At 56.0% G+C, this 10829-nt stretch overlaps 1 protein-coding gene across 2 annotated transcripts; it reads right to left on the reverse strand.

The window, feature by feature from the left end:
* Window positions 1-276: 276 nt before the first annotated feature.
* On the reverse strand, window positions 277-9973 carry SRPK3 (SRSF protein kinase 3). 2 transcript variants are annotated; one of them, XM_051969110.1, is made up of 16 exons: window positions 9530-9603; window positions 8591-9232; window positions 8212-8345; window positions 7683-7791; window positions 7465-7552; window positions 7145-7232; window positions 6713-6819; window positions 5411-5576; window positions 5230-5255; window positions 3622-3814; window positions 3241-3537; window positions 3047-3147; window positions 1744-1851; window positions 1571-1640; window positions 1365-1457; window positions 277-859 (listed from the first exon to the last, which is right to left on the reverse strand). In XM_051969110.1, exons 2-16 carry the CDS (start codon window positions 8617-8619, stop codon window positions 675-677), a joined length of 1794 nt encoding a protein of 597 aa, XP_051825070.1. In that variant the 5' UTR covers window positions 8620-9232; window positions 9530-9603; the 3' UTR covers window positions 277-674. The 2 variants fall into 2 exon arrangements, with proteins under 2 accessions (XP_051825070.1, XP_051825071.1); XM_051969111.1 differs by lacking the exon at window positions 8591-9232 and having other exon boundaries at window positions 9530-9973.
* Between the last annotated feature and the right edge of the window lie 856 nt (window positions 9974-10829).

A 10829-nucleotide genomic window follows, 5' to 3' on the forward strand; every position in this document is an offset into this window, starting at 1 on the left:
AGTATTAAATGTGCTTAATGGTTTCCTTTCCTCTTTTCCCAGGAATCTTGCAGTTGAAAACTGAACTAACCTTAGAATCCTTGGTATTACATTTAAAATATCTGTCTCAAGGGAACCCCCACTCACTTTTCGCCACCTGTTTTGTCATCTGTCGTGTATTAATAAACACGTGTGCCTCCCCTAGAAAATACCCCACTTCTCCCCTCCCGGGCCCCATCACACTAGCTATGTTCATGGAACGAATTCAAACAAGGAAAAAAAAAAAAAAAAAAACAATTCAGTAAGAAAAACAATTTTATTTTTTTTCTTTTTCTTCATGCCCTGAGCTGAAAATTGGGATTAGAAAGGAGGAAAACAGTTTGGGAAACAACTCTAAATCCTCCAGAAATGCCGCTAATGGTCCAACCCAACTTAATATATAATCTATGGGCCTGAAAGGGGGAATGCACCAAGGTTCCGAGACAGACAGGGGATGGGATCGGATCAGCTTTGAATCCCTTTCCCAGCAACCCAGGCACTGATGGTGTGGGCCCGGTGCCCGAACACACTTGAAATGGTGCCCTGACCTCTTGAGATGGTCTCCTCCTGCCTGGCAGGGTCCCAAGGTACATTTAAAAAGCAGGCCACCCTCTACCACGGCAAACTAGGACAGGGAGAACGGGAGGAGCCTGGGTTTAGGAGTTAAGCCAGGGGTGCTGGAGGCACTGAGCAGCAGTGGCCCGCCTTTCAGGGATATACTCCATCATGGGCAGCAGGAAGTCTGTGAACTGTGTTGCTTGCTCCAGCGACCACTCATATTTCTCCATGAGGACTTCATATAGACCCCAGTGCTTGAGGTTTTTAATGTGACGGAGCTCACCTAGGACAGCAGAAGTTGGTTAGCTTGGTTGGAAGTTGGCTGCGGGGCTGGGGCCCTGCAGTCAGGAGGACCCGAGTTCAGATATGACCTCAGACACTTCACACTTACTAGCTGTGTGACCCTGGCCATTTAACCAAACTGCTCCTCCCACACAGGTCATCTTTGGCTCCAATTGTTCCCACTGTCCTGCCAGGACTCCCATACTCCTTGACTTTGTCTTTCTATCCTACTTGTTCTTGAAGAGATGGTTCTGGTGCCAATCCCTGAGGCCAGGGCTCAGCAGCAGAGTTGGGATTTAGTACACACAGTCCTATCTCTAATGAGGGCTCCCCGGGGACCCTGACCACGTAGAATCCTTGGCTAACAGCTGGCTAAGATGGAAAAACCCAGCCTCCAGCACTAGGCAGGTCTCTAACTGTAACTGACTCCAAGGCTGGCGGCCACCCGCTTTCTCCTCCATCCCCTCTCGTGTCCCAGAGGCCCTCGGAGCCAGCCCACTTAGTACCTCGTCTAGTGAAGTATTCCCGGGAATATCGGCCAGAGAGGGCAAAGGCTGGAGGGATGTCTCCTAGGAGTTCCACAATGTGAGCAATGTGATCTGGGAGGGAGGCGAGAGCTACAATAAGTGCTCTGTCCCTCTCGCCTTCTTCCCTTTTTCTCGTCCCCCAGGGGGAGTAGAGTCCCACGTCCCTCTGCATATATGTTACCCACCTTCATCTCGAGTATAGGTCTCTCCAGAGTGAGGCTCAAACAGATAGTCTCCTGTGGCCAATTCAAAAGCCTGGGGGGAGGAGGGAGGGGGAGAGGGGATAAAAAGAGAATGAAATGGGGAAAGTTGACTCTAGGCCCAAAAGAAGGGGCCTACCCTTTTGTGTGGGTCCTACCATGCAGGCAGTGCTCCAGATATCAGCAGATGTGCCATATTCAGCTCCAATGAGCACCTCTATTGCCCGGTACTGTCTGGTCTGGATGTCCTCAGTGAAGTGTTTGTGCTGTGGGAATAAGGGAGAGAGGTTGCTGGAGACGGGCCCCGATTCCGGTCGGCCTCAAGTCTGAGGAACAGAAGAATCGGGCTAGTTGTTCTCGACCTTGCTCGTCCTGACCTCTGAAACGCTTGGGACCTTCCACCCCTCCCTGCCTTCTAGTGCCTCCCGAGGCCCTGAAAAAGGGCCTTGCAACCTTGGCCCACGTGGAAGGGGCCTGCCCCACCCCCTCCTCTCTGGAATGCTCTACCCACACTTAGGGGCCCTAACCTTTTCTGTCATAGATCCCTTCTCAGAAGAGTTTTAAATGAAGCCCCGACACTACAGAGGAGGTGAGTTCCATTGAAGTAGTTATTAAAAAAAAAAAAAAAGCACAGCCCATCCCAGACGCTCTGATTGGAAGGCAGCAGGGATGAGAGGATGCAGGTGCTGGGCCCCCCGCCCCCCCCCGGCCGCCACTCAGGGGGAGCCCTGGCGTTCTCGGCTTTAGCTTGGCCAGGGTCATTGAAAGGCCCCAAGATCACTCCCAGACGGGACCCCTGAGAAACAGTGGGGCAGTTAAAAACTCGACAAAGTATCTGTCCTATCCGTTAGGGACTCGAGGCCATGCCTCTCTATGGAATCAAACGAGGGAATGAGAGAAATGCTTATTAGCCACCGAGGATTTGGGGGGATCCAGAGTCCCCCCTTTAAAAGTCCCGTCTCAGGCCATGGCTGATAATGAGATTGGAGTAACTTTCTTGTTCAGACCCACCCAAGTGGGGGAACCATTGTGTTCTGCTCCCACGGGTCGGGGCACAGATCCTTTGACTAGATCGAGGGTCACTAAAGAAGATGGCAAAGTTCAAGTCCGGCCCCTCATTGTGAAATTCATTGTCTCATTCATTGTTAACCATGTCCCTCTGAACATTCTTCTTCCAAAAGAAGACGTCAGCCCTGGTGGTCTCTGGCCTAGGAGATGGCCACATGATCATCCTTTTATTGAGAAACATGCTGGCCTTAGTAATAGAATTAGTAAATTTCCCAGCAAAAAGTAAGACAAGGCGAGAGACCCGGACCCAGAAACCTTTGCACGTGCACGACCCATTTCGCGTCTGTCTACGGCGCTGGTGGCGCTGCCCGACCCAAACCTAGCGGCCGGAACGGCCCGTGGGGACCTCGGAGGGTGAAGGGGCCGATTCCCCGCCTCCCCCCATCACCGTACCACCCAGCAAGCGTTGCCGAGATCAGCGATTTTGATCTTGATCTTGTCTGCATTCTGGGGTTCCAGAGGGTTAATCAGGAAGTCCGAGGCATTGAGTGTTCCTGAGTCGGGGGAAGGAAAGAAGAGGGAGCTATAAGGCTGGCTCCAGCCCGGGGAGCTTCCTAGCCAATCCAGCCACGTGCCCCCCTACGTACTGTTGAGGGACAGAAGTCCCCCCTTCTCCTGACGGTTTGAGAAGCCCGAGAGGGTGGAGCCCGAAGTGGGAGAGAAGAGGGACCCTGAAAATCCAGAAGTCTGCGAGTCGGGGCTGAAGCCTCGATCGCCGGTCCGTTGTCCCCAAGGTGGTGAGGAAGAGGCCGGGGAGGCCCCTTCACCGCCCCACGGGTGGCAGCCCGAAGAGGAGGTCAGACTCTGGGGACTGCAGGCCAGGCTGCTCCCCAGAGCCTCGGCAAGGGTGGTCCCTCCGCTTTCGCCCAGCTGTGAGTTGGTGACTGTGGGAGATACGGGCCAGTGTGATGGGGGGTAAGGAAGATGGTCCCTCCTCCTCCTTCCACAGCAAAGAAAGCCCCACTCACATGTGGCCCCTGCAGCTTCATCGGAGTCTACGTCAGGAGGCTGGAGGGGTGGGGTCAGCAGGCCTTTCAGGCCCCCCTCCCCGTCCAGGTCTTCCAGGCGCTGAAGGTCCCGAAGGCGCTCCTCCAGTAGCTGCTTCTGCCGCTTCTGCTTGCGTCTTAACTTCTTCTTCTTGTTCTTAGAGAGCTTTCCATTCTAAGCAAAGAGAAGCCAAGATGGATGAAGGATGAGGAAGGGGGAGGAGAAGAACTTCTCATCCTCCCAAGGGTCACATGCCCCCCCCCATTAACAGTTTCCAGCCAAGGGACCCCAGATTGGCTCATTCACCTTTGAGATCACAAGTACGGTCCAGAGACCCTAGGAGAATTTTCAGTCCCTATCCCCGCCACCCCCACCCCCGTCACAGCATGGAAATAATAATACTAGCCTGAGCTAAGTGTGTTATAATGACTATCTTCTTTGATTCCTACAACAACTGTGAGACATGGAAGCTACCCCTCTTTTACATTTGAGCAAACTGAGGCACGGGGGCAGTGGCTTGCCCAGGATCACATGGCTAGTAAATGTCTGAGGCTGGATTTGAACTCGGGGCTTCCTGATTTCAGGCCTAGAACTCTGCACACTGCCGTGCCCCCTAATCACTCCTTAAGGTAAGGGAGTTAGACTAGATTGCCTCTAAAATCCCTATGCAGGTCAATAAATCCCCAAACTTCCCTCCTTCGTGACCCAGCTCTGCCACTGGGACCAAATCCGTCCCCCTTCTGGCCCTCAGTTTCCTTCTTGGTAATGAGGGGGTGGGGAGGGTGGGCGTCTCCAAGAGCTTTCTAGTTGGTTAGTAGGCGCCGCTGTGCCCTGGTACACACACTGCCCATTTCACAAACATTTGATTTTAGAATTTCAATGGCCGCTCTGGTCCGTGGTGTCCTGGAACATCGAGGTGGATTCCCCAACATGCCTTTCCCTAAGGGTAGCTATCATTTTTATTCAAAGGTCACTCTCTGTGACACTCAGAAGGGACCTGGCCTGGGAATCCAAGATCAACCTATTCTCGGAAGATGATTGCAAATTGGGCCAGCCTATAAACTCCCTGAGGGCAGGCCCAAGTCAGCCCCAGAAGTCCTTAGGGACTCTTTCAGCAAAGAGAAGGGGTGCTCAGTAAACACTGCTCGAATGAATGATGCTCAAAAAGAATTCTTCAAAGTTGACTTTGAGGGGCAGCTGGGTGGGTGGATAGAGCACCAGCCCTGAAGTCAGGAGGACCCGAGTTCAAATCCAACCTCAGACACTTCATACTTCCTAGCTGTGTGCCTCTGGGTAAGTCACTTAACCCCAATTGCCTCAGGGGAAAAAAAAGTTGACTGAGAAACTTGAAAAGTAACTTAAAAATCCAACCAAGCCAAACCAGAGTCCATTTTTCCTCCGAGTTCTCAGAGAATCTAAGGCACATTTATCAACTAGATTTATTCAACAAGGCTGCAATCGGAGCTACTCCCACCCACAGCCCAGGTTCCCCTCAGGACTAGGTGGCAGAAAGAACACGACCCCTGAATCTTGGTTCCCTGCACCATGACTATGTCCCTTACATTACTTTGGACAGGACACCAATTTACCATGATCTGCTGAGGCGCAGAGCTCACTGGGAAGGAGGCAGACATGACAGCGTGGAGGGGAGACAGAAAGAGAGAAAGTTAAGGGAGCCAAATGCAGTCGAAAGTCTTAGATCCCAGGACCTGGAACCGGGGGCCAAGGGAAGGCACCTCCCCACTCCCACCTCCCCAGTTTAAGTGATACCAGTGTTGCCAGAGACAGGGGGGGCCCCGGACTGCTGCCACAGCGTGGCCTCTGCCGCCAGTCTTCGGATGTAGACCTCACCCACGCACAGAAGAATGTTCTCTGGCTTGATGTCAGTGTGGATGATTTTACATTTGGTGTGGAGGTAATCCAGGCCTTGAAGTACCTAGTGGTGGAACCATCAGTGATCAACTGGATTTCCCCCAGGTTCCCTCCAGCGAAGAGTCACAGACTCCGAGATTTGTGGTAGAAAGAGATCTTAAGAGGTTATTTGGCCCCAACCTTTCATTTTACAGATGAATAAACTTAGGCTCACCTACCCACCAAATTATCAACATTTTATCTTATTAAGAACTAAAAGATAGTAACAGAATTTGCTTGGGAGTTCTGAGGACGAGACTCAAGGACTCAAGGGATATATAGAGAACTAGATTAAATAGATCGACTAAATTAGATTAGAGAGAATTGGATTAGAGAAATAAATTAGAGCTAGATTAAAGAAATAAAATAGAAATAGATTAGGTGGAAATAGATTAGCTAGAAATAGATTGGATAGAGAAATAGCTAAAACTGATTGGAAAGATAGATAAATGAGATGATAGATGAATGATGAATGATGAGGGCCTAGCATGATGAGATCTCAAACTCAAAGTCAGAAATTGTTAAAAAAAATTTTTTTTTTAAATAAGGGGCAGCTATAGAGTCAGGAGGACCCGGGTTCAAATTTGACCTCCAATACTTGACACTAGCTGTGTTCCTTAACCCTAATTGCTTCATTAAAAAAAAATTGATAGTAGTTTAAAAATTAAAGAATTGGTCAAAAGAACAGAGAAGCCAGGAGAAGTCCAGTAGAGTAGCCAGAAATCCAATGTAGAAATTCCATAATACGGGACAAAAACCCAGAGGACTGGGGTGGTGAAGTGAGCAACTTCAGTTGGAACTCCTGCTCTGGGCTGTGGCTGGCTGCTCTATTGCTCTTGGAGGCCTGGGATCATGGGAGACGGGGTGCTCGTCCAGGTTAGCCGAGAGGCGGGAACCTGGCGCACACCTGATTGTATGCTCACACGCACACAACACTAGCAAAACTGGGAATCCACCTGTGAGCAATCGCCAAGCGCTGGGGCAGAGCAGCTGCTTCCTGAGGGTCGAGTTTTTGCTTTTCTTTGGGTCTGAAGTAGTGGGTACGGTGCCTAGCAGACTGGAGGGCTTCCTAGACTGGAGCCTCGCTGGTCTCTCAGAAGCCCCCTGCCCTTTGTAAGTGCCCCTAGCCCGCCCCTCCCCCAGTTCCAAAGCCAGCTCTACCTGCCGGATGATGTTCTTCACGCAGGAGAGGGGCAGGCCCTGGTAGTTAGATTTGATGATCCATTTGAGGAGCTGGTGGCCCAGAACCTCCAATACCATGCACACATCTGGCGGGTAGGGGAGTGAAGGCACTAGAATCGAGCAGCAGCTGGATGGGCGCTCCCTCCTGGGGCTGTGCCCCCCCCCCCCCCGCCCCGGTGCCCAGGGGATGGGAAAGAGACGCTCCCAGATAGCTTTGCAGAGGGGCCTCCGTGATTTCCCAAACCCAGGGGGATCCTTGGCCACCTTCTTAGCACTGCCCCCCCCCTTTCCGGTTTCATTTCTTTAAGGCCGGCAGTACTGGGCCGCCAGACCTTTTTTACTATTCACCTTCTCCAGTCCCGTCCCCCCCCCCCAATCCCTCCCGCACACCGTCCAAAGCTCCAAGGATACGGACGCCATTGATCCCTGAGATTTTGAAGTCATCGATGAGCTGCACCACAGTCTCTCTTTTGGGGTCACTGGGATCGCTATCCCGGACCTGGAGGCGTTTGGGTACTGATCAGAGGGGACTAGACTGGGGGAGGGGGCGCCAAGGCGAAGAGCCTTTCACGCCATCTAGGAATGTGTTCCGCAGTTCTCCCTCCCCTGCGGGAGCGGGGAGCCCCGTTCTCTCGGTCTGCACCCCTCGAACCCAGTGGGACGTGGGGGGCGGGGCAGGGCAGGGCGGAAAGGAGACATGGAGAGTCTCCCTAAGGGAGACGGAGTCCTACACATTTCAGCAGTTTGATCTCATCCAGAGCGGTCTCGGTGTAATGGACAGCACTCTTCACCACCTTCAGAGCCACAAACCGTTTCCGCCTACAAAAGAGACCCCGCCAAAGTCAGCGTCCGGCCCCCCCAGATCCAAGGCTGGGAGGGGGAGCCCACACACACTCCCAGGCACCGGCCAAATGGGCTGGGAGGAGAGTCCTGGAGGGCAGCCACTCACTGGATATCCCAGCAGAGCCAGACGGTGGAGAAGTGGCCCCACCCCAGCTTTCGAACCACGTGGTATCGTCCATTGAACAGGTCTCCAATCTTCACCGGGTAGTAACCACCTGGGGGAGGGAAGGCGACTTCGTGGCTACCCCGCCGGAGTTAGGATCCCATTTCTCCCACCTCGGAGTCAGTGCCGGGCCTCTGCTTCCGTCCCGTCCCTCACAGGCTCACTCCGTGTCCTAATCATGGGGACCGCAGTCCAGAAGCCCAGCAGATCTTGCCGGCCTCCTTACAGAGGAAACCTGGCCCTCCTCTCTCTCTCTCTCCTCCCCCCGGCATAAAAGAACTCGGGCAGGGGAACGAGAAGGGCCGAGATGTTATCACTTTCACCCCTCACCCCCGCCCCCACTCCTTCCCGAGAGGGGAGAGACTGAGCTGCCTCGCTCTCTGCCTTCGGGCTGCCCGCCTGGGAGGGACCCTTTGCCCCCACCTCCCAGCCAAAGGGGGAGGCCAAGTTGGCTTTGGCGGCTCTCTATTACCCCTGCAGTAATCGGTGGGGTCTTCCTGTTCCTCATCATCAGAGCCCAGAAGGCCCTCCAGTACCATGGGGGGTAGCACCCGACCAGCTCTCACCTCCAGGTCAGTGGACTCGTGGCCACATGCAAGATGTGAGCTTGTTGGTAGGGGTGGAGAGGGAAGGCCTCAGGTTACCCTCCAAGCCTTCTTGGCCTCCCCCGGTCCTCCCTCCAATCTCCAGTTCGTCCCCACCGGATTCTCCCTTCCCCCACACTCCACTCCCCATCCCCCACCCCCAACCCATTCTTCAGGGCTGCTCAGCCCTGCCCCGGCCAGGAGGATCCCAGCAAGAGGTCCATTTCTGGCTCCGGACCCCTCGGATTTGAGGCGCCCCCCCCCTACCTGTCGCTGCTGCTGCTGCTTGAGCTCATGTCGATTTCACCACTACCCTACCTACTGTACCCCAAGTTAGGGGGTTCCCAGGAAAATCTAGCAGGCCCGAAGAGCTCGGGTGTTCTGCCCTCAGTCACTTGGCCTAGCTCTTTGGAGGTAGGGAGTGGGGATGGGGCTGACGTCAATTTCCTCTTTTGGAATTTTTTTGGGAGGAGGGAGACCTTATCTCTACTATGGAGAGAGTGGATTGAGAGAGTGGCATTTATAGCTGGGGTGATTTCACTCGGCTGGCCAGGGAAAAGGTTATAAATAGATTCTCAGCTGCTTTTAGGGAAGGGAAAGGTATGTCAGTGGAAAGGTCCCCTCCCCCTATCACCCAAAAAAGTCCACTCTACCAACTCGCTGAGGGTCCTGGTCCTTTAACTCTTAAAGGCACACGTTACCTAAACGGCGACGTCCCCAGAGCCGGGTTGGCCAACATCGGCCACATGAAGGGGTGTACTACACGTTCTACTTCTAAACTCTACAACCCTAAAATCTCACTGTAGGGGTCCGCGGGTATGCTGTCTCTGCCTGTCTCCGTCTCCCGACTGAAGAAGACTCATCAGCTCCTCAGTCTGTTTCAACTTCTTGGGGTCTTTCCCCCAAAGTCTAGGGGGAAATAATGGCCAGCCCTGGGCCTGCCACGCCCCCCCCCACTCCTCCCATTAGAGTGCCTCTGAACTCTCAGAACCGCCTCTCCCCCTCCCCCTCCCGTCCGCTCTAGGGGGGGGGCGGGTCTATACTGTCGCTCCTTCCAGGCCGAGCCGCCCCCTACTCTAGCCCCCCCAGAGGCTCCGAGCCGCACCTGTCGCAACATCACCCCCTCCTCCTGGATCACTTGGGCTTCCCTCCCGGGAGATGTCGACTTAGGGGTCTGCCCCGCAGCGGGCCGTCGGGATAACTTACTTGGGCTGCACGTGCAGGGTCCTCGGGGGTGACAGAGAGGGCGGTGGAGGTGGCGTAGCAGAGATGGCAACGGTGGAGGCAATGGCTGGGGGCAGAGGGAGCGGAGAGTGGAGCTGCTGCTGGTGGTTCATCTGCTGTCTCGGCTCCGGCTGCCTGAGCCGGCCCCCTTGCGATTGCGGGGCGCAACCCCCAGCGTCGGCCGTCCCGCCCCCTTCCTTCCCCCGCTGCAGCTTCTTGCTCTTCTGGCCTGAGTTGGGCGGGTTAAGTTCTAAGGGAGGAGGGGATGAGCCAGGACGGGACTGGGCGGGGCAAGACTGGCGGGCAGAAGGCCCCGGGGGAGCCCAAGTGTCGGCCGTCCCCTCCGAGCGGGGCCGCCAGGAGGGCACATAGCCCGTTCTCGGCCGGGGGCACACCACCCCGCACTCGGCCGGGGTCACACACCACCCCGCGCTCTGCCGGGGTCACAAACCACCCGGCGCTCGGCGCGCTCGGCCAGGGTCACAAACCACCCTGCGCTCGGCCGGGGGCACAAACCACCCCACGCTCGGCCGGGGGCGCAAACCACCCCGCGCTCCGCCGGGGGCACATACCATCTCGCGCTCGGCCGGGGGCACATGGCCCGCGTTCTGCCGGCGGCACAAACCACCTCGCGCTCTGCCGAGGACACATGGCCCGCGCTCGGCGGGGGTCACAAACCACCCGGCGCTCTGCCGGGGGCACATGGCCCGCGCTCGGCCGGGGTCACAAACCACCCCGCTCTAGGCCGGGGGCACATAGCCCGCACTTGGCCGGGGGCACAAACCACCCCACGCTCGGCCCACAAACCACCCCGCGCTCTGCCGGGGGCACATGGCCCGCGCTCTGCCGGGGGCACAAACCACCCCGCGCTCTGCCGAGGACACATGGCCCGCGCTCCGCCGGGGGCACAAACCACCCCGCGCTCTGCCGAGGACACATGGCCCGTGCTCGGCGGGGGTCACAAACCACCCAGCGCTCGGCCAGGGGCACATGGCCCGCACTTGGCCGGGGGCACAAACCACCTCGCGCTCGGCCGGGGGCACATAGCCCGCATTCGGTCGGGAGCACATAGCCCGCGCTCGGCCGTGGGCACAAACCACCCCGCGCTCTGCCGGGGGCACAAACCACCCCACGCTCGGCCCACAAACCACCCCGCGCTCTGCCGGGGGCACAAACCACCCCACGCTCGGCCCACAAACCACCCCGCGCTCCGCCGGGGGCACAAACCATCTCGCGCTTGGCCGGGGTCACAAACCACCCTGCGCTCGGCCGGGGGCACATA

This window comes from Antechinus flavipes, chromosome X, assembly GCF_016432865.1.
Source record: "Antechinus flavipes isolate AdamAnt ecotype Samford, QLD, Australia chromosome X, AdamAnt_v2, whole genome shotgun sequence".
NCBI lineage: Eukaryota > Metazoa > Chordata > Mammalia > Dasyuromorphia > Dasyuridae > Antechinus > Antechinus flavipes.

Excerpts from the sequence above, each read along its gene's own strand:
- SRPK3 (XM_051969111.1), bottom strand. The coding sequence starts at position 9,660 with ATGAACCACCAGCAGCAGCTCCACTCTCCGCTCCCTCTGCCCCCAGCC. Across the intron at positions 5,256-5,410 it reads CCCTGTCTCTGGCAACACTG|TGAGCTCTGCGCCTCAGCAG; the intron begins GTATCACTTAAA and ends CCTCCTTCCCAG. Across the intron at positions 1,852-3,046 it reads TCGGCAACGCTTGCTGGGTG|CACAAACACTTCACTGAGGA; the intron begins GTACGGTGATGG and ends TTATTCCCACAG.